General features: G+C 40.5%; 1 protein-coding gene across 1 annotated transcript; it reads right to left on the bottom strand.

Annotated features, from left to right (window-relative positions):
• Window positions 1–4,425: 4,425 nt before the first annotated feature.
• Window positions 4,426–23,306, bottom strand: LOC139765909 (alpha-L-fucosidase-like). Its single transcript, XM_071693861.1, has 9 exons — window positions 23,055–23,306; window positions 19,647–19,802; window positions 19,189–19,437; window positions 17,872–18,035; window positions 11,225–11,426; window positions 10,914–11,054; window positions 10,647–10,809; window positions 8,344–8,491; window positions 4,426–7,112 (listed from the first exon to the last, which is right to left on the bottom strand). Exons 1-9 carry the CDS (start codon window positions 23,155–23,157, stop codon window positions 6,960–6,962), a joined length of 1,479 nt encoding a protein of 492 aa, XP_071549962.1. The 5' UTR covers window positions 23,158–23,306; the 3' UTR covers window positions 4,426–6,959.
• Window positions 23,307–24,086: the final 780 nt, after the last annotated feature.

Raw genomic sequence — 24,086 nt, 5'->3', positions numbered from 1 at the left:
TATCAAAGAATGAGAACAAATGTTTTCATGCCAGTTAAAATTGCCTCATAAAGGAACACATCAAAACAGTAATGCCCCTTCAGCTTACCCTGTTACAGTATTAAAACAGTGTATATATATTTATTCATAATAACACTAAACAATGCACAGACTGTCCTGTCAGTATCACTGATGTTATTAGACTGTTTTGTATTATTATTTTTCTACTTTTTTGACCAACAGCTTCCTTTCTTCACCCTCATTATTTGTCCATTCTTCTCATGTCATTTTAAAGCTGTATACCAATGAATTGTCACCCATCAGTATCTGGTGCATGACATAAAAACCACAAAACAGTTATCTCGTTACAATTACATGAAGTGGATATTTTGTATTTCACCTGAATTACTATCTTCTCTGACTGATTATTTTAGACACAAAATCCTGGAAGTCTTAACAAACTAGTAAAACTATTAAATGTTTTGTATTTTTTCAACTAGTTTGACTATCAGCTGTACAGGCCTTTTCCTCATCATCTATTCATTTTTCTAATCAAACTTATCCCATCTATTCAGTTTTTCCAAATGGCCTTATCTTCTTCATCATCTAATCATTTTTCGTAATTGGTCATTTTAAAGTTGTTGCATTCCAAAGAATTTTCATGCATCTGGTGCATGACATAACAGCTGCAAAACAGTTACTTCTAGTCTAACTTGCCTTTTTAGGATTCACAGTTCCATGAAATTCATTTTGTGCACTTAACCTGAATTACCCACTTCTATGATTCTGATTATTTTAGACACATAATCTTGGTAGTCTAACAGACTAGTAAAACCATTTATATGTAATTAGTACTAGTATTTCATCACAAAAATACTCAACTAATTTCCTTATATACTTGTGCATGGTAGTGTATTTCCATGACCCAAGTATTTTTCAGGTAAATCTGTTGATATCAATATTTGGAATAGATTGCTGTACATAATTCCACCTTACTCGATTCCATGTCTGTCAGAGTACACCCAGTTTGTCAAGTCACTGAGTGTTTGTCATTAAATATATCATAGCAGTGTATAGGGTATTGCTGTTAGTGGAATATAGATCTCATGTTGCTTCCTTTAGGCAAACTTGGACAGCATAGGCCTATCTGTTGTCCCTGAATATACGTGGCATGAAGACAGTCTTCGAAGGATTTTTGACCCAGTCTATCGGTTGTCTAGCACTGCTTTTGCCTCCTCTCTGGGTTTTTCAAACTGTAGACTGTAGAGCACACATTCCTTGCTCCAAAGAATGCAATGTTTATGTATACAAAATTTGACACCTGAGAATGATTGCAGTGTTCTAGAGGTTCAGTGATTGATTCAGAGAGGAATTATGCCATTTTTAATCTAATGGGGTGGTGGAAATGTATGGATCAAAAGAGTTTTTGTCCCCGAGATTTGGATTACCTAACAGGTATGAAAGGAAGTCAGTGTATAAATCATCTCTTTTGACATTGTAAATTATAATTGTGTGCATCTAATTTGTCCACTTTGCTTTGCAGAGCAGTGAGTGAGCTTCCCTACGTGATTAGCAAAATAATTCTCTATCTATCTATATCTCTGACAACTGACAGCTATTTGCTTATAGAACTCCCTCAAGGGGGTGGCCACAGCAATAGTTTCCATAACTAGTGAACTTCAGTGCTGCTTCTTCACCTTTAGTGCCTCACCCTTAAGTGGCCACTGGCAGAGGGCAAGTCTAGTGCAGTGTTTGCACAGGCTTCTCCCTAATTTCCCTACTGACTGTATCTACCTAATGCTCCTACCCACTACTTCTATCTATTGCTCCTAGAAATATTTTGCCAAAAGGCATGGCTAGCACGTCGCACTCACCACAGGAAAATTAGAGGTACGAAGAATGAGCCATGTGAGCAAAGTGTTGTCAAATGTTATGTGCGACTAGGAGAGATTGTGTGTTTGTGGACAGAATGCCAGTAGTCCACATGTGAGTGAGGTGGAAAGAAAAGACTGCTTCCTGGGTCAGATGAGTGCAACTTGACAAAAACTAAAGTGTTGGCTTGCTACAGAGCTGTCACTAACCCTCCTGATACCCAGGCAGGTAGTACTGGTAATGTATCTCCCAGGCCGTTGGCTGTCAACCAACTACTACCTAATAATTCATCCCATGCAATCTTATCTTCAATTGCATAGCATTCAGATCTTTGTCACAACACTAGACATCTCCCACCCATGCAACTTAATAACCACCCACCAACCCCCAAGTAGAATAAAAAGTATACCCCTTCTTTACAATTCAAAGACCAGTACTTCTAGATCCTCATCTTCAAAAAAAAAAAAAAAAAAAAAAAAAAATTTGATAAAACATACACATTGTAACACCCAGACATGTGATAAGGAACTGCCCTCCCTACCTAGCTTTTAGACTCCACTCCACCAGAAATACACTTTTCTGGAACTGCACTACCCAAGCATTTGCTTTTTAGACACCATCTGTCTTACCAACATTACAAATGGGGAAAAAGAGGGCAAATGAGAGCTAGGGAGAGAGTATCAGTAAATTTGGAAAATAATAAAATGTTTTAAGTGAACAGTTTAAGGAACAAATAGGAGCAACAGTGAGTGGAGTAAGTTAGGAGGTATAAACAGGCAAAGGAGAGATGAAAAACATATTGACCGAGTATTTTGAGGACTTTTGAATGTGATTCATGATAGGGTGGTAGATGTAGTGTGTCTGGAATGAGATGGCTTGTGGAATGAGAGTCTAGTGAATGGTTTGGTGCAAAGAAACAATGAAAGCCTTGGATCCCTTCTAGCATTGTAAAACATACCATCATAAAAATTCCTTTGACATAAGAATCTGGGACAGTGCAAAAACATTTTACATCTTAGTTCTAGCCCCTGCTTTCTTATCTTTTCAGTTATTGGAAAATACTTAAACTAAACATTACACCAGTTTGCAGTCTTGGAAGAATTCAATGAAGAAAAAGCATATTTGATAAGATTGCTGTACAAATTCCACCTTACTATACTCGATTCCATGTTCTGTAGAGTACACCAGTTTGTCAAGACACTGAGTGTTTGTCATTAAATATATCATTAGCAGTGTATTGGGTATTGCTGTTAGTGGAATATAGATCTCATGTTGCTTCCTTTAGGCAAACTTGGACAGCATAGGCCTATCTGTTGTCCCTGAATATACGTGGCATGAAGACAGTCTTCGAAGGATTTTTGGACCCAGTCTATCGGTTGTCTAGCACTGCTTTTGCCTCCTCTCTGGGTTTTTCAAACTGTAGACTGTAGAGCACACATTCCTTGCTCCAAAGAATGCAATGTTTATGTATACAAAATTTGACACCTGAGAATGATTGCAGTGTTCTAGAGGTTCAGTGATTGATTCAGAGAGGAATTATGCCATTTTTAATCTAATGGGGTGGTGGAAATGTATGGATCAAAGAGTTTTTGTCCCCGAGATTTGGATTACCTAACAGGTATGAAAGGAAGTCAGTGTATAAATCATCTCTTTTGACATTGTAAATTATAATTGTGTGCATCTAATTTGTCCACTTTGCTTTGCAGAGCAGTGAGTGAGCTTCCCTACGTGATTAGCAAAATAATTCTCTATCTATCTATATCTCTGACAACTGACAGCTATTTGCTTATAGAACTCCCTCAAGGGGGTGGCCACAGCAATAGTTTCCATAACTAGTGAACTTCAGTGCTGCTTCTTCACCTTTAGTGCCTCACCCTTAAGTGGCCATTGGCAGAGGGCAAGTCTAGTGCAGTGTTTGCACAGGCTTCTCCCTAATTTCCCTACTGACTGTATCTACCTAATGCTCCTACCCACTACTTCTATCTATTGCTCCTAGAAATATTTTGCCAAAAGGCATGGCTAGCACGTCGCACTCACCACAGGAAAATTAGAGGTACGAAGAATGAGCCATGTGAGCAAAGTGTTGTCAAATGTTATGTGCGACTAGGAGAGATTGTGTGTTTGTGGACAGAATGCCAGTAGTCCACATGTGAGTGAGGTGGAAAGAAAAGACTGCTTCCTGGGTCAGATGAGTGCAACTTGACAAAAACTAAAGTGTTGGCTTGCTACAGAGCTGTCACTAACCCTCCTGATACCCAGGCAGGTAGTACTGGTAATGTATCTCCCAGGCCGTTGGCTGCCAACCAACTACTACCTAATAATTCATCCCATGCAATCTTATCTTCAATTGCATAGCATTCAGATCTTTGTCACAACACTAGACATCTCCCACCCATGCAACTTAATAACCACCCACCAACCCCCAAGTAGAATAAAAAGTATACCCCTTCTTTACAATTCAAAGACCAGTACTTCTAGATCCTCATCTTCAAAAAAAAAAAAAAATTTGATAAAACATACACATTGTAACACCCAGACATGTGATAAGGAACTGCCCTCCCTACCTAGCTTTTAGACTCCACTCCAACAGAAGATACACTGGAATCTCAAAGAATGCAACTGATGTTTGCAAAAGGGGATTCTTGATTTTTCCCGAAAAATTTTACTGTTCAACAGGTGTCATCTAGGGGCTGTTATCACTTGCATCCAAGTTTAGTTTCAATAACATTTTTGGGAAAGCAATACTAATCATTACACTTCTTATGAAACATGATGCTGTCTTTTATTTTCACCAAGTTTTTGCTATCAGCCTTTTTGTAATTTAAGAGTTTCATGATTTTTTTTGTAAACATCACTCTTCAGTAAAATATCAGCAGATTTACATAGATACAACCGTCCTATGACTCATACAGGCCTAAATGACACCTCCAGGAATTTAAGGTTTAAAGTGTTTTTTTTTTATGCTAGCTTGGACAGCATGGGCAACTGAACGCCCTAATTGAGGCCATCTCATTAATGCTACATTACTGGGGCAAGTATGCAGTCTGTTGTGGATGAGAGAGCTTCGGAAGTGAGTCAGTTGTTGTTTGCTGATGATACAGCGCTGGTGGTTGATACATGTGAGAAACTGCAAGAAGCTGGTGACTGAGTTTGGTAAAGTGTGTGAAAGAAGAAAGTTAAGAGTAAATGTGAATAAGAGCAAGGTTATTAGGTACAGCAGGGTTGAGGGTCAAGTCAATTGGGAGGTAAGTTTGAACGGAGAACAACTGGAGGAAGTAAAGTGTTTTAGATATCTGGGGGTGGATCTGGCAGCGGATGGAACCATGGAAGCGGAAGTGAATCATAGGGTGGGAAAGGGGGCGAAAATCCTGGGAGCCTTGAAGAATGTGTGGAGGTCGAGAACATTATCTCCGAAAGCAAAAATGGGTATGTTTGAAGGAATAGTGGTTCCAACAATGTTGTATTGTTGCGAGGCATGGGCTGTGGATAGAGTTGTGCGCAGGAGGATGGATGTGCTGGAAATGAGATGTTTGAGGACAATATGTGGTGTGAGGTGGTTTGATCGAGTAAGTAATGTAAGGGTAAGAGAGATGAGTGGAAATAAAAAGAGTGTGGTTGAGAGAGCAGAAGAGGGTGTTTTGAAATGGTTTGGTCACATGGAGAGAATGAGTGAGGAAAGATTGACCAAGAGGATATATATGTCGGAGGTGGAGGGAATGAGGAGAAGTGGGAGACCATATTGGAGGTGGAAATATGGAGTGAAAAAGATTTTGAGTGATCGGGGCCTGAACATGCAGGAGGGTGTAAGGCGTGCAAGGAATAGAGTGAATTGGAACGATGTGGTATACCGGGGTAGACGTGCTGTCAATGGATTGAACCAGGGCATGTGAAGTGTCTGGGGTAAACCATGGAAAGTTCAGTGGGGCCTGGATGTGGAAAGGGAGCTGTGGTTTCGGGCATTATTGCATGACAGCTGGAGACTGAGTGCGAACGAATGGGGCCTTTGTTGTCTTTTCCTAGCGCTACCTCGCACACATGAGGGGGGAAGGGGATGTTATTCCATGTGTGGCGAGGTGGCGATGGGGGTGAGTAGGGGCAGACAGTGTGAATTGTGTGCATGTGTGTATATGTGTGTGTCTGTGTGTGGATATATATGTGTACGTTGGGATGTATGGGTATGTATGTTTGCATGTGTGAACGTGTGTGTACATGCATGTGTATGGGGGTGGGTTGGGCCATTTCTTTTGTCTGTTTCCTTGCGCTACCTCGCAAACGCGGGAGACCGCGACAAAGCAAAATAAATATATATATATATATATATATATATATATACCACATCGTTCTAATTCACTCTATTCCTTGCACGCCTTTCACCCTCCTGCATGTTCAGGCGACGATCACTCAAAATCTTTTTCACTCCATCTTTCCACCTCCAATTTAGTCTCCCACTTCTCCTCGTTCCCTCCACCTCTGACACATATATCCTCTTGGTCAATCTTTCCTCACTCATTCTCTCCATGTGACCAAACCATTTCAAAACACCCTCTTCTGCTCTCTCAACCACACTCTTTTTACCACACATTTCTCTTACCCTTACATTACTTACTCGATCAAACCACCTCACACCACATATTGTCCTCAAACATCTCATTTCCAGCACATCCTCCCTCCTGCGCACAACTCTACCCATAGCCCAAGCCTCACAACCATACAACATTGTTGGAACCACTATTCCTTCAAACATACCCACTTTTGCTTTCCGAGATAATGTTCTCGACTTCCACACATTCTTCAAGGCTCCCAGAATTTTCGCCCCCTCCCCCACCCTATGATTCACTTCTGCTTCCATGGTTCCATCCGCTGCCAAATCCACTCCCAGATATTTAAAACACTTCACTTCCTCCATACATATATATATATACACACATACATATTAATACTTGTTTGCCATCATCCATTCTTGACACCACCAAGCCCATCATGAACTAGCATAAATATGTTTTTTATTTAACATTATCATGCTTAACTGTCTCCATCATATGGTTAAAATAATTAAACTTGGCACTAGCCTTCTTAATGATCAGGTATGTATAAGCTCAAGTTGGCCTCTAAGCTAAGTCATTCCATAACATGACAGATGGGGGAGGTGCTGTTCTGGCTACTGGCTCAACTCCAGACATGACCAGTACCCATGCCCACTGGCTGCTCACATCCGACATGGGTGGGAACACCACCTGCATTCCCTTACTCACCAATTTTAGCTGAAATGAAAAATTATCACTTTACATATGAGGACCTGCTAAGGCACACAGCATGGTAAAGATGAGTATACTAATTTTTATGCATACAGTGTGCTATTTTACAGGGAAAACTACTTCTCAAAATGCTTTGAAAATGCCAATTTTAATAATCACTATTGCCTAGCCTATATGAAACTTGAAGAAGAATGTTATTTTAGTTGTTCAGCTCCACAAGTGAAGCTTCAAACAATTCTCTGGATAAAATTTTGATTTATTTTGAAATCTATATCTAATGTGAAAAATTGAAGTTAGGGGTTAAGATTCAAACAAACCTTTTTTAACAATAGATAAAACCGATAGCATTTAGAGAATCTCATAAATTTTTTCCCTACCTGATAGGGGTTTGCGAGTGCCAGAAACAAAGAAAGACAGCATTTACTTGCATCCAATCTCTAACTGTCATGTGTAATGTAACATTTTTTCCATTTAAAAATTAGGGAATTACATAACTCTGTCACAGAAAATTCTTTTCATCATAATCAACCTCAAGTTAATGAATAACAATGTACTTAGACTTCCAGCTCATGCTTACAAATTAAACAGAGCAAGGACCTACCTTTTGCAGATTCATACATACTTATTACAACAAAAAGTACAGCCTTATAACCCATGTTTTACAAACAAGTGTATGTGAAATTCCAAGTTTCATGAACACAAGAAAATAAAGAAAAACATGAATCATCAAGACAAAAACTGCCAGTAACACAGGAGGCTATGCAGTGGATAGGATCAGCAGAATATACTTGAAACTGAAGACTCAGACTTTTATTGTTTTTCTGTTAATAACTACTTGCCTTTTCCTGCTTTAGTGAGAGTGCAAGGTATTCATAACAATATATGAAACTAATTGTGTTGAATGAATACTTGAGATAAATACTTATCAAGGTGACCATTCAATGGGGAAAAAAAGTCTTCAAGTAACAAAATCATAAAAAGCATGATGTAGATCTTCCCATTCCTCTGTTCTGCTTCTAACTAAATTCCTAAATGATTATGGTCCAATACAGCCCTATTTTCAATAATAAATATGCAGTATATGCCAAATTTTATCCCCTAACTTCATACAAATTTATTGGTAATATGAAACCTCTGCTAAGTGAAGTTTCTCAGGTTATATAGCACTCAATGCTGTCTTATAAAACACCTTTTCATCCTGGAATGAATACTACACTATTCTGCATGATGAACATACCTGGAAGTTGCGCTGGATGCTATTCTCATGGTAGCCTAGCATTGAAATGTGGGTCTCAGGAGTTGGGAGGACTGAACCCAAGGTCAGTACACCTCCCTTTGGCCAGGACAACACAATGGCGTACACACGATCACTATTGCTGGTGAACCTGTGAAAACAAAGGACAAGTTTAAAAGGACAGATGACAAAGCTGGGCTGCTATCATCACACGAGTTATCAACTTTGTCATTACGTTTCATGCCATTGTTTGTCTGATTCATTTTATAATTCAGTACGTGAATCAATACATACTTTACTATGGGTCATTATGCGAGTTGTTATATTATTCATGACAGATAAGTGTTCATTACATAATTCACCATCCTTTAACATATATCCCCCACCCACCCAGTTAACCGTGATTCAATGCCTGATTCATCACATAGTAAATCTGATATATCACATAATGTTCCACATCATTCACCATTATGTTCATCAATTAATTCAAAATTAAATTTATCAAACTGATCACCAACTGATTCATCAGAGTGTGCCCCACATGACTACAGTTCTCTGTAAATATGTTTTAAAATATAAAAACATTTTAAACCCCGTCTTACTACTAGTCAGCATATGCCTCTCACCCTTTGTTAACCATCTATTGGGCAATTAATGGCATAGCTCAGGTCTGATCTGCCCCCTTGCCAATAGATGACCTCTACACAGTGATACTGTCATTGTTCCCTGGTTATAAGCTGAGATGCATCTCATTATTCCTGGAATACAGAGGTCAATGTGATGGTAGTCACATCAGAATAATTAGAGAAAAGTTTTTTGGAGGTGGGGAAGGAAGGTAGGAAAAACAAGTAGGAAAAATGATGTAGGACAATGCTCTGGAGACGAAAAGTTTTTCCTGCGACAAATTTTAAATTTCTCTTCTGGGTTTGTTTGTCCCATGAGCCAAGAGAGCATGCCAACATGGTGAAGGAGACTTAATGAAACCCTCATCAAGATGGCCAAATATGAGTCATTTTGGCACTGAGGATGGCAATTCTAAGGCCATATCAAAACAACCCTCTATACATCTACTCTAAAATTTGAGGTATCAGTTGAGGAGAATAAGGCTGAGAAGACTTCTAGATCCAATCAACCTAACATGACTTTAGGAATTTATCTCTGTACAGATGTTGCTCTCAACACTATTAACATGAGGGGAAAGTCTCTGGGACAAAGAAAAAAAGAGGATTGACCTATGGGAACCTCTAGTTTCCCAAAATGCCAATCAAGGTCAATGGGGACAGAACCCTAAAATTAAGGCTTGACTGACTAACACTGAAGCCAAGGCAGCACAACCATGGACAGGGAATCGGTATTGTTGCTTGAGATGACTGTTCTCGTTCCAACCAGAGTATTCCCCTGTAAGGGGCCTATACAATGAAAACTTCAATAGGAAAGAAAAGACAACCAGGCAAAACAAGAAGTCCATGTCGAAAGGGAATGGGAGGAAGGTAAGCACAAGTACTACTCAAACAATGAACCATACGGTAAACTTATGTATGTGCATGTCTCATGTTGTTTCTGGTATTGTACTTAAGGACATTACACTTTATTTATAAATGTATGAGAAGTATACTTATCTGTGTCAGGATGAAAGAAGCTGGCCTAAAAAAAGCAAGCAACTACAGCCAATCTGGCTTCCTACTACTAGTCCAAGACATAATGAGGTGCATCTCAGCTGATGACCTGTGGTCAGTGACATCATCACTGAGTGGAATCATTGAAAGGTCAGATGGAATACTCAAGCAAAGCCATGGTATTAATTGACTAACAGGTGGTTTACGAAGTGTGAGAGGCATATGCCATACCAGGGGGGTTAAGATGTTTCTAACCCCCAGAAATTGAAGACATCTGTCATGACTCACAGGACAAAGTGGCCATGGACAGGAAATAAAATCATATTTCAAGATTAATGTTTACAAGTTTTGCATTAAGAAAAGTATGCATTTCCTACATATACATACATGAATCTGAGAAAACACTACTATAGAGATGTACGAAGTAGTATTTAGGACACTATGATTCTTGAAACTCTAGGGGTTACAATGATTTCTTGGTGTGTCTCAGAACAAGTCACACTATGGATGGTAAACATTGTTTTTAAGTGTGTTCCAAACCAAAACCCCCTCACACTGTAAGGGAAACACTGTCATAGTGATATGTTTTAGATCATGATTCAACACATAGTCACTACAGAGTGTCTCTATCCATGACTCACCATACTTTGTGTGACACTATCATTCAGTGAGTTTTAAACCAGAACTCACCATACTCCAGGAGTGACACTGTCATTCTGGTGGATCCAGGGCTGGGAGTTATATATGGCCTCGCCATTGATATTGAGCCAGGAGCCTAGTTGTCGAAGACGCTCCTCCATGATTGGTGGAATGCGCCCATCATGTGTTGGGCCAACATTGATAAGAATGTTGCCTGTAAAGGAATTAAGAGAATTAGGAAATATATATTTTTTTTACATATATCTAATTTCTAACATTTTAAGCATCTTTACCAATACAGTGTTTTTGTATACCAACCTCTACAGCTTACAGTCTGGGCCAGTTCAGAGATGACATCATGGATGGTGAGATAGTCAGTGGCTGTTGCATTGCGGCGGTAGCCCCATGACTGTTTGTCCAAAGTCATGCAGTTTTCCCACTTGTGAGGCTGCAGCACACCTGCAAAGGAGGGACAATGTTAGTATCATTTCATATCTGGCAGAAGGAAAATAAGAGCATTAACAACCACTTTAGAACTCTGTTTAAGGGGTAAATTTAAACTAAATAGCCTGCAAAATGCACATAAAGCATGTTCAGCTACATGAGTAAATATTTGCTCATTATTATACCAGGGTTGTAGCGGTCGGCACAGGTATAGTAGGAGCCATGATGACAAGGGATCCCCTGACCCCACCTGTCATTGACCACAACAGTGTCCTTGACTGGGGACTCATTGAAGAGCCAGGCGAGGAATACTGTAGAGTTCCAGTACCAATCTTGGGCTTCCCAGTCCCCATCTGACCAAACTACCTCTGGTTCATACTTTTTCACCTGAAGGAAAGATTTTGAAACATTTTAACTTATAGTACCCATACATTTTTTACTGTAGCTGATTTGGGATGAGTAAAAACATGGCTTAATCAAGGTCACCTCAAAAAATGGAAAAATATAGCATGTGAAAAAGCACATATAATATGAAAGCTCTGGTGTTTGTTGACCTGACTCTTAAAAGCAAAAATGTTACATGATGAGGGAACGACAAAAGAAGGAATCTCCCACAGCTTCACTTGGCTGGTCTCTACACAGAAACTATAAGAAGCAACAAACACCTAGCTGCATGATGCAAGTTGAGGTCTTAGTGGCTGGGCCAAACAAGAGAGCTCAAAAGCAGTGGCTGAACTAGTGCATGTGCAAGAGATAGGGCAAAAGTTTAGTAGGGAGTGAGACAGGTCAGTATGAGTGCAAGTCTGACTGGGGAGAATCTGGAAGACATGAATGCTTTACATACCCAGGTGTGGATATGACAGCAAATGGGACTAAGGGAGCAGAAATGAACCATAGTTGGCAAGGAGACTATGGTGCACAGAGGAGTGTGTGGAAGGAGAGGTCATTGTCTGTGAGGGCAAAGATGGGTATGTTTGATGGTGCAGTAATCCTGATGGAGTTATGTGGGTGAGTTTTGAGGTCTAAATGTAAAAGAACAGAGGTAGTTGGATGTGTTGGAAAAGAAATGCTTGTTGACAATAAGTGTTGTGAGGAGGGTATATTATGTAAAGAATGACTGTGTATGGGAGAGATGTTGTAGTAAGTTGAGTATGGTTAAGAGAGCTCTAAAAGGTATGCTGAAACGGTATGGACACATGGAGAGGATGTGAGTGGATGTGGCCTTTCTTAGTCTGTTCCTGTGCTGTCTTACTAATGCAGGAAATAACAATCAAATATTTTTTTTTTTTTTTTTTTTTTTTTTTATACTTTGTCGCTGTCTCCCACGTTTGCGAGGTAGTGCAAGGAAACAGACGAAAGAAATGGCCCAACCCCCCCCCCATACACATGTACATACACACGTCCACACACGCAAATATACATACCTACACAGCTTTCCATGGTTTACCCCAGACGCTTCACATGCCTTGATTCACTCCACTGACAGCACGTCAACCCCTGTATACCACATCGCTCCAATTCACTCTATTCCTTGCCCTCCTTTCACCCTCCTGCATGTTCAGGCCCCGATCACACAAAATCTTTTTCACTCCATCTTTCCACCTCCAATTTGGTCTCCCTCTTCTCCTCGTTCCCTCCACCTCCGACACATATATCCTCTTGGTCAATCTTTCCTCACTCATTCTCTCCATGTGCCCAAACCATTTCAAAACACCCTCTTCTGCTCTCTCAACCACGCTCTTTTTATTTCCACACATCTCTCTTACCCTTACGTTACTTACTCGATCAAACCACCTCACACCACACATTGTCCTCAAACATCTCATTTCCAGCACATCCATCCTCCTGCGCACAACTCTATCCATAGCCCACGCCTCGCAACCATACAACATTGTTGGAACCACTATTCCTTCAAACATACCCATTTTTGCTTTCCGAGATAATGTTCTCGACTTCCACACATTTTTCAAGGCTCCCAAAATTTTCGCCCCCTCCCCCACCCTATGATCCACTTCCGCTTCCATGGTTCCATCCGCTGACAGATCCACTCCCAGATATCTAAAACACTTCACTTCCTCCAGTTTTTCTCCATTCAAACTCACCTCCCAATTAACTTGACCCTCAACCCTACTGTACCTAATAACCTTGCTCTTATTCACATTTACTCTTAACTTTCTTCTTCCACACACTTTACCAAACTCAGTCACCAGCTTCTGCAGTTTCTCACATGAATCAGCCACCAGTGCTGTATCATCAGCGAACAACAACTGACTCACTTCCCAAGCTCTCTCATCCCTAACAGACTTCATACTTGCCCCTCTTTCCAGGACTCTTGCATTTACCTCCCTAACAACCCCATCCATATATATATATATGTGTATATATATATATATACATACAGGCACCTCAGGTGAGGTGCCTGAGGATTGGCGGAATGCGTACATAGTGCCATTGTACAAAGGCAAAGGGGATAAGAGTGAGTGCTCAAATTACAGAGGTATAAGTTTGTTGAGTATTCCTGGTAAATTATATGGGAGGGTATTGATTGAGAGGGTGAAGGCATGTACAGAGCATCAGATTGGGGAAGAGCAGTGCGGTTTCAGAAGTGGTAGAGGATGTGTGGATCAGGTGTTTGCTTTGAAGAATGTATGTGAGAAATACTTAGAAAAGCAAATGGATTTGTATGTAGCATTTATGGATCTGGAGAAGGCATATGATAGAGTTGATAGAGATGCTCTGTGGAAGGTATTAAGAATATATGGTGTGGGAGGCAAGTTGTTAGAAGCAGTGAAAAGTTTTTATCGAGGATGTAAGGCATGTGTACGTGTAGGAAGAGAGGAAAGTGATTGGTTCTCAGTGAATGTAGGTTTGCGGCAGGGGTGTGTGATGTCTCCATGGTTGTTTAATTTGTTTATGGATGGGGTTGTTAGGGAGGTAAATGCAAGAGTCCTGGAAAGAGGGGCAAGTATGAAGTCTGTTGGGGATGAGAGAGCTTGGGAAGTGAGTCAGTTGTTGTTCGCTGATGATACAGCGCTGGTGGCTGATTCATGTGAGAAACTGCAGAAGCTGGTGAATGAGTTTGGTAAAGTGTGTGGAAGAAGAAAGTTAAGAGTAAATGTGAATAAGAGCAAGGTTATTAGGTACAGTAGGGGTGAGGGTCAAGCCAATTGGGAGGTGAGTTTGAATGGAGAAAAACTGGAGGAAGTGAAGTGTTTTAGATATCTGGGAGTGGATCTGTCAGCGGATGGAACCATGGAAGCGGAAGTGGATCATAGGGTGGGGGAGGGGGCGAAAATTTTGGGAGCCTTGAAAAATGTGTGGAAGTCGAGAACATTATCTCGGAAAGCAAAAATGGGTATGTTTGAAGGAATAGTGGTTCCAACAATGTTGTATGGTTGCGAGGCGTGGGCTATGGATAGAGATGTGCGCAGGAGGATGGATGTGCTGGAAATGAGATGTTTGAGGACAATGTGTGGTGTGAGGTGGTTTGATTGAGTAAGTAACGTAAGGGTAAGAGAGATGTGTGGAAATAAAAAGAGCGTGGTTGAGAGAGCAGAAGAGGGTGTTTTGAAATGGTTTGGGCACATGGAGAGAATGAGTGAGGAAAGATTGACCAAGAGGATATATGTGTCGGAGGTGGAGGGAACGAGGAGAAGAGGGAGACCAAATTGGAGGTGGAAAGATGGAGTGAAAAAGATTTTGTGTGATCGGGGCCTGAACATGCAGGAGGGTGAAAGGAGGGCAAGGAATAGAGTGAATTGGAGCGATGTGGTATACAGGGGTTGACGTGCTGTCAGTGGATTGAATCAAGGCATGTGAAGCGTCTGGGGTAAACCATGGAAGGCTGTGTAGGTATGTATATTTGCGTGTGTGGACGTATGTACATGTGTATGGGGGGGGGGGTTGGGCCATTTCTTTCGTCTGTTTCCTTGCGCTACCTCGCAAACGCGGGAGACAGCGACAAAGTATAAAAAAAAAAAAAAAAATATATATATATATATATATATATACACACATGTACATAATTCATACTTGCTGCCTTTATTCATTCCAGTCGCCACCCCGTCATACATGAAATGCAAACCCCCTCCCCCGCACGTGCACGAGGTAGCACTAGGAAAAGACAACAAAGGCAACAAATAAAAATATATATATGTATCTATATTTTATTTTAGGGAGAATAAAAAGATGTTCTGGAAGGAGGTAAATAAAGTGCGTAAGACAAGGGAGCAAATGGGAACTTCAGTGAAGGGCGCAAATGGGGAGGTGATAACAAGTAGTGGTGATGTGAGAAGGAGATGGAGTGAGTATTTTGAAGGTTTGTTGAATGTGTTTGATGATAGAGTGGCAGATATAGGGTGTTTTGGTCGAGGTGGTGTGCAAAGTGAGAGGGTTAGGGAAGATGATTTGGTAAACAGAGAAGAGGTAGTAGAAGCTTTGCGGAAGATGAAAGCCGGCAAGGCAGCAGGTTTGGATGGTATTGCAGTGGAATTTATTAAAAAAGGGGGTGACTGTATTGTTGACTGGTTGGTAAGGTTATTTAATGTATGTATGACTCATGGTGAGGTGCCTGAGGATTGGCGGAATGCGTGCATAGTGCCATTGTACAAAGGCAAAGGGGATAAGAGTGAGTGCTCAAATTACAGAGGTATAAGTTTGTTGAGTATTCCTGGTAAATTATATGGGAGGATATTGATTGAGAGGGTGAAGGCATGTACAGAGCATCAGATTGGGGAAGAGCAGTGTGGTTTCAGAAGTGGTAGAGGATGTGTGGATCAGGTGTTTGCTTTGAAGAATGTATGTGAGAAATACTTAGAAAAGCAAATGGATTTGTATGTAGCATTTATGGATCTGGAGAAGGCATATGATAGAGTTGATAGAGATGCTCTGTGGAAGGTATTAAGAATATATGGTGTGGGAGGCAAGTTGTTAGAAGCAGTGAAAAGTTTTTATCGAGGATGTAAGGCATGTGTATGTGTAGGAAGAGAGGAAAGTGATTGGTTCTCAGTGAATGTAGGTTTGCGGCAGGGGTGTGTGATGTCTCCATGGTTGTTTAATTTGTTTATGGATGGGGTTGTTAGGGAGGTGAATGCAAGAGTTTTGGAAAGAGGGGCAAGTATGAAGTCTGTTGGGGATGAGAGAGCTTGGGAAGTGAGTCAGTTGTTGTTCGCTGATGATACAGCGCTGGTGGCTGATTCATGTGAGAAACTGCAGAAGCTGGTGAATGAGTTTGGTAAAGTGTGTGGAAGAAGAAAGTTAAGAGTAAATGTGAATAAGAGCAAGGTTATTAGGTACAGTAGGGTTGAGGGTCAAGTCAATTGGGAGGTGAGTTTGAATGGAGAAAAACTGGAGGAAGTGAAGTGTTTTAGATATCTGGGAGTGGATCTGGCAGCGGATGGAACCATGGAAGCGGAAGTGGATCATAGGGTGGGGGAGGGGGCGAAAATTCTGGGAGCCTTGAAGAATGTGTGGAAGTCGAGAACATTATCTCGGAAAGCAAAAATGGGTATGTTTGAAGGAATAGTGGTTCCAACAATGTTGTATGGTTGCAAGACGTGGGCTATGGATAGAGTTGTGCGCAGGAGGATGGATGTGCTGGAAATGAGATGTTTGAGGACAATATGTGGTGTGAGGTGGTTTGATCGAGTAAGTAACGTAAGGGTAAGAGAGATATGTGGAAATAAAAAGAGCGTGGTTGAGAGAGCAGAAGAGGGTGTTTTGAAATGGTTCGGGCACATGGAGAGAATGAGTGAGGAAAGATTGACCAAGAGAATATATGTGTCGGAGGTGGAGGGAACGAGGAGAAGAGGGAGACCAAATTGGAGGTGGAAAGATGGAGTGAAAAAGATTTTGTGTGATCGGGGCCTGAACATGCAGGAGGGTGAAAGGAGGGCAAGGAATAGAGTGAACTGGAGCGATGTGGTATACCGGGGTTGACGTGCTGTCAGTGGATTGAATCAAGGCATGTGAAGCGTCTGGGGTAAACCATGGAAGGTTGTGTAGGTATGTATATTTGCGTGTGTGGACGTATGTATATACATGTGTATGGGGGTGGGTTGGGCCATTTCTTTCGTCTGTTTCCTTGCGCTACCTCGCAAACGCGGGAGACAGCGACAAAGCAAAAAAAAAAAAAAAAAAAAAAATTTTTTATTATACTTTGTTGCTGTCTCCCGCGTTAGCGAGGTAGCACAAGGTAACAGACGAAAGAATGGCCCAACCCACGCACATACACATGTATATACATACACGTCTACACACGCACATATACATACCTACACATCTCAACGTATACATATATATACACACACAGACATATACATATATACACATGTACATAATTCATAGTCTGCCCTTATTCATTCCCGTCGCCACCCCTGCCACATAATGAAATACCAACCCCCTCCCCCACATGTGCACGAGGTAGTGCTAGGAAAAGACAACAAAGGCCAAATTCGTTCACACAGTCTCTAGCTGTCATGTTTAATGCACCGAAACCACAGCTCCCTTTCCACATCCAGGCCCCACAGAACTTTCCATGGGCAAGGTGCTGTCAGTAGGCTGAACTAAGGCATATGAAGTGGTTATATAGTAACCAAAAGAATGGCTGAATGGTCTGTGGGGCTTGGGTGGACAGGAGTCTCATATCAGTGCATTACACATGACAGCTAGAGAATAGGTTTGCACAAATGGGGTTGTTTTTTGTTTGCTGCTGGAACCACTTGCTAACAGAACATGGTAAAGTGCAAGAAATCAATTATACACTGCTTTAAATTGAAAACACGCCTTAACTGTGAAAAGCAAAAGACGGACTGAAAACATGAAATGTACGTACCAACTCATACAGCTCAGGCATTGTCTTGGTGATTACAAAGTAATTTGTGGAAAACTTGTTGGATTTGTCAGCAAGATACAATGGATGGAACCACTCATACAAGGAGTGATACAGTCCGAAGTGAATATGTGGGGTTTCAGATCTGATGGCCTTGGCTAAATCACCTGGAAAAATGTCTTTAACTGTACTGTAATCTGTAAAACTGGCCCAACAGGAAAAATAATTGGGTGCTGAGGTTTTAAACTATAAAGAAATATTGCTCATTATTTAAGAGGTTTAACTCTGCAGAGGAAGAAGGTCCACTCCAGCAACTTGCTTTGCAGCTCCGGACAAACAGCAACAATATACAGTTTATTAGAGATGTTTTCCCAGCATGAAAGTAATTTGTTTTTCTAATGTGGTCATGACAAACCTTAAAAAATACAGATTTCTAATTCCAACATAATAATTACTACATTCCTTATATTCAACTGATCTTGGCTGCATCACTGGTACTCTCTCTGTCAGACTCTTCCATATATCTTAGTTGTTCAAGATTTGTGGTTTTTGCCTGTTTTGCAGTTACTGATATGGAATAATTCTATGAAAACTTGAAGGTTACGCTCCCTGTGGTTTAACATAAGATATAGAGTATTATTTCAAAAGCAACAATGGCTGTTATATGTGGCATATACTATCACTTACCCATTTCAGTCCCAACTTCTTAAGTTATACAACTGACCAGGAGAATCTTAACCACATATGCTGTCCATTCTGAATTTTCTGCTGCAACTTAAGGAACCAATGATTCCTAAACTGACTAGAGGCTGTCGCCTTCCTGTCTAACTAGCATACAACATTTATGCCTCAGTTACCAAAAGAAAACTACGGGAGGAAGATGCAGCACATGTAGGCTTCGCTTGATGATGAGTCAGTAATCACATCTCGACATCAGGAGATCATAAGGAGTGATTTTGGACAATGTCCGAAATCAAAGTTCCGAGGAAAGTGAAGGAAAATCTTGAGAATGATGAAATGGATAATAGAATAGGCACTGAATTCAAGTGCCTGTGGCAAGTTAATTTCTATATACACACATTCTGAACTGTTGAAATGGATAAGGTTGTTTAAACAGTCCAATTATTTTTTCTCATATGAACCTAAAACTGCTATTATTTTCAGGATGCAGGCAACATTTTGAACAAGGTTAGGATAGAAAGGTTAATTAATGGATCACCTGTACATCTCACCAATGGGAGAAAATTCTGATTTGTAGATCAATATCTTACAGACATTATTTAAAACACCATATTATCCCCACAGTACTGGCTGACTGACCTAGCAAATCTCTCTTAGGTCCAACATCCATACTATTCCAATTCCAGGAGAAGTGAGAGGGCCAGTTCGTGAAGCCTTCATGGTGTTTGCTGGTAAGTACGACATAGCGAGCCCCCGAGGCACTGAAAATACTTGCCCATTCCTCGGGCTGGTAGAACTCGGCCGTGAACTGTGGCGCAAAGTCTTGATAAGTGAAGTTCGGAGGATAGTTCTTCTTCATAAACTCCACGTACATTGGGCTGTGTGCACCTTGCCAAAGAGTGAGTGATATAATATATAAAGTAGGACAGTTCTTGTCAAACAAGTGTACACAACCTGTATATTTCACACTGAACGTATTTGGGAAGATTTCATTTAGTTTCCCTATGAAAATGGGTTTGCATAAAATTATAGCATTAGACTATTACAACACATTAATGAATTTAAACTTTATTTCTTTCTGAGAACAGCATTCTTACCTTGCCAGTGACTCCAGAACCACTCTGAACCAAAGGAGGGGACAGAGAACACTCCCCAGTGGATGAAGATACCAATTTTGGCACCATCGTACCATTCAGGCAGAGGGCGAGAGTCGAGCGAGGACCAGGTGGGTTCATACCCCGCCCAGGCCACCCCTGCAAATAAATTAAGTTTTGAGAACTAAGGGGCAAAGTCTCTTAGCACTTTGAGGGGAGATTATAAAACCGAGTTATTTGGGCTAATAAGTGAACTTACACTTGTGTCACTGCAGATCAGTCTTTTTGAACATCTAAACTATAAATGACAGGGGAATAAATATGATGCATAATTAATACACAACGAAGTTCCACTTCGTATTCATTGCTCTTTATAAACCCAACTCCCTAGTCTCATTTATAAGACGATGGCAAACAATAATGTAGTACTGTGTGTAGAAATCTGAACACTTTCCGAGTAACTGAATTTTCCTTACTTTAAGATGATGAATGGAAAGTAACATGTGGAGAACACACTAAAACCATACCAGGCTGACAGCAAACACTTTGCCTGATAAGCCTTAAAGATTAGTTTGTGTAAAGACTGAAAAAGTAAATGGATACCTACGACAACCTACTACTATGACTTTGGCTGTAGTTGATACAAAATAATGTCAGGTGTAGCCTCAAATAGCCTGATTGATTAAAGGTGGAACAGCAACGTGTACTACCAAACAGTAAGGGAAAGAAACATGCCTCTAATATTAACGTAAAGTACCTTTTACACGGACTTTTCAATGATACGGGCAACGCAGTTCAAAACCATGCACTGGGGTGTTTTGTCTCTCTTTACGAGAGAGAGAGAGAGAGAGAGAGAGAGAGAGAGAGAGAGAGAGAGAGAGAGAGAGAGAGAGAGAGCTGTAGAAGCATAGAAAAAAATGCTATCAAGATATATGCAGCTCAGAGGGAGAGTCTTTATTGCTGGTGCAGACTTGAATGGAGGGATACGGCGTCGCTCTCAGAAGGTGGCTCGAAACTTTCAAGCAGTGTGCTTCTTGTTCACAGCAGAACGACAAATTCTCCATTTTATTCCCAAGCATCATAGACTCAAAGCATCATGACCCCGAAAAGCGAAAAGGCGCTAAATAGCCTGAGCTACCTACGATAAGTCGTTAGAATTTGTGTAACTATGCATCAAACTATCATAGTTATCCTCTATGGAACTCTGCAATGGGTCATTCACTCCCAATTATGAATTATGGTTCTATAAAAGGGCTGTAGAGGGAGCCATAGGTGGTCTGAACCAAAACTGGGGATGAGAAATGAATTGCTGTCGACGCAGGCAAATGTGGATGGTCAAGACAACAAAGTCATTCATGTCAAAGTTGCAGTCAGATGTTAATCTTCACAGACAATGGCTGCCGGGAAGAAGGGCTTTGGGGCGACGCAAGAGTAACGTCCCCAAAACTGACACTTCCTTCTCTCCGTTATAATTGGTTCAAAACGTAAATTTCATTGACAATCGCAGTCCTGTGCTCGATTTATAAGTCGACGAAGCTTTACGATGAAAGTTCGTTTCAATAATAAGCTGAGGTGCATAAATTACAAGGCGGAGCAATCGTTCCACTGGTATGGTACAAATGGTGATAACGCAGGTTCTCGTGCGCTCCAATAATGATACTCAACCATGGAACCTCCACTAACCCTGGCAACGAATCAACAATACACCTGACGTGTCTCCCACGACAGGCCGAAGACTGCATACTAACACGACAGGCAGACTGCAGACTACGAGTCTGTTATCAATTAGTATTTACAGTATCGTTCAGCTGGCAATATATGTCACTGTTTCCAGGATTTCTAAATTCACTTGTAATGGTTAGTGATGACATATTCTCCGATATATGTTAAGGATATGAAGCTAACTAATATGGCATCACGTATCCCTCACCATGTTATAAGATAACATGGTGATAAGGCTCTCATGCTTATAATTACAAAAAACAAAGAATACAATTACCGTATGAATGCATATTGTAATTATCTATGTAACTGAATATTTGTCAAAACTTTGTATTTAGTTTTATGTTTGTAGTTGTTTACAATTGCATATTTGACATTTGCAGACATGGGACGTTGTTTGCCCACTCGAGGTCAATGTCATCCACACATTTTTTCATTGCAGATCCATTTCCAGGATTTGTGCCAAAGAGGGTTAGCGAGTATCATTCATCAGATTCACCTGAGAGACTATTTACAGTTTAGAAAGATCCTTACATAGACACAATTCTTATATTTACAAGCAAAGGTCTGTAAAAGACAAAACATATACAGCATTATGAAGTAATAAAGTCAACAAAGAACACTAAAGGCCGGGAGAGAGAGAGAGAGAGAGAGAGAGAGAGAGAGAGAGAGAGAGAGAGAGAGAGAGAGAGAGAGAGAGAGAGAGCCCATTATTTAATCACAACTATACTTCCAAGATACATTTCATTACTTAAAGGGGTTATTGATAAAATACACACGTATCAACAAAATGGATCAAACAGTATTTATATCTTTCACTGATAGAATACACATTCCTATTAACAAAATGGATCAATCTATTCATATCTTCTCTACTGTAATGGTGAAAACATAGCAACCACATGTTTGGCAAGCAAAATGTTAATCGACTACTGGTGGGCCTGCCATTGTTGTCAGAAGCAAATGTGCCAAAATCTTTTCATTTATATTACAGACACTTTTGGAATGCTAATTCCATTGCACTGTAAGTTAATGGTCAACAGAAAGAGAGTATTCTACATGTTAAAAACATAATTGTATATAGACGAAAATCGCTCCTCTGTCGGAGGAAGTGTCGCCACCCCTCGCCTTCCTCTGGGTTACGGGCCTGCAGTCGTTATCATTTTATTGACAGAATTGTCAACAACTCTTTTGATGTGAAAACTCTTAACACAACCCACCTGACACTTCTCTCATGTTATCTAGTTCAAGTACGAGGGGGTTTCAAAGTCGGCCAAATTATGTACTTCCTGCTCCAGTATATATATATATATATATATATATATATATATATATATATATATATATATATATATATATAATGAAATTTCTCACTTTTTGCCTTAGAACGCAATTTGATATTACAAAATTTGCTTCTGTGATCACTGTGACAGCGAAGAAGTCAGCTGAACGGCATCGACAAAATCTAAAAACACTTTAGCGGATGCATGTACTGCTCACCCACCGGAAACAAAATCATCAAAGACAAACAAGTGGAAAAGAAAAGGTGACCGGTTTGGCCATGTTTATGACGAGAGAGCTATCAAGCGTAGCAATCATGCCTTACGTGACGAAAGATGCAAGTGTGTGGCACCTGCCAATTCATCTAACCGAAGACATGATAAAAAATTAATACAAGAAGGTACTAACCTAGGAGGAGAGAGAGTAACAGGACCACGCGACAGGACATGACAGCCACGACTAACAGGGTTCCGCAGTAGTGTTGCCAGTCTCCACATTTTAATGACGTCATGATTCCACACGTTTTCAATGATTACAAAGACTATTCGTAGGGATAACTCATTACTGTTGGTAGACTTATATGGTACTTTCTGTATAATCAAATATCATTGTGCAAGTTTTGTGAATATCATTCAATTAGAGTTTACGGCCAGACATCACGCTCAATCGCCCGGGTTAGGTTATAGGAGACCTGCCAAAAATATTACCCTGCTTACCATGGTTAAAATGTTATTTACATATGTACATTTTTCACAACAGATCAAAATCGGGCTGAACACATATATGATACAAATGATAAAGCTAAGAAATGACCTCACCCAAGGTCTATAATAATAAGACAGCTTGTAAAAATTAATGTTGCCACTGGATTGTGTGTTGATGTCGTCGAAGCTCCACACTGATGTGGAATAAAATCGTGTGTGTTAGTATAGTCGAAGCTCCACACGTACAATGAATCCCGTCTGTTGGAGTAGTCGAAGCTCCACAATGATGCGGAATGAATCCTGTGTGTTAGTGTAGTAGAAACTCCATACCGATGTGGACTGAATCCTTTGTGTGTTGGTATAGTCGAAGCTCTACACTGATGTGGAATGAATCCTGTGTTGGTGTAGTCGAAGCTCCACATTCGAATGATTAACAATTGTCTTGCATCTAAATATGTTTCAACGACTAAATATAAAGCTAATTAACAATGTAAGTGTTGTGTTTATTACTATGTACTAATCGCTTCTCTAACCTTGGCTGGATGTTCCTTCCCATTACCTGCCCGACGTCATACCCCGTCCTGTCATGTTCTCTCGCCCTCTTCAAGTTCTCCGCGAGGAACACGGATCTCGATATCATCCCCATCTAATACTGTCAACGTCCCTCCTATGGCACGTCCTACAACTGAAATGTCGATAAATTTAGGAATGTCGATAAATTAAGGAATATCTAACT

Source organism: Panulirus ornatus, chromosome 56, assembly GCF_036320965.1.
Source record: "Panulirus ornatus isolate Po-2019 chromosome 56, ASM3632096v1, whole genome shotgun sequence".
Lineage (NCBI taxonomy): Eukaryota > Metazoa > Arthropoda > Malacostraca > Decapoda > Palinuridae > Panulirus > Panulirus ornatus.
This window is presented reverse-complemented; position numbering and strand designations above follow the sequence as displayed.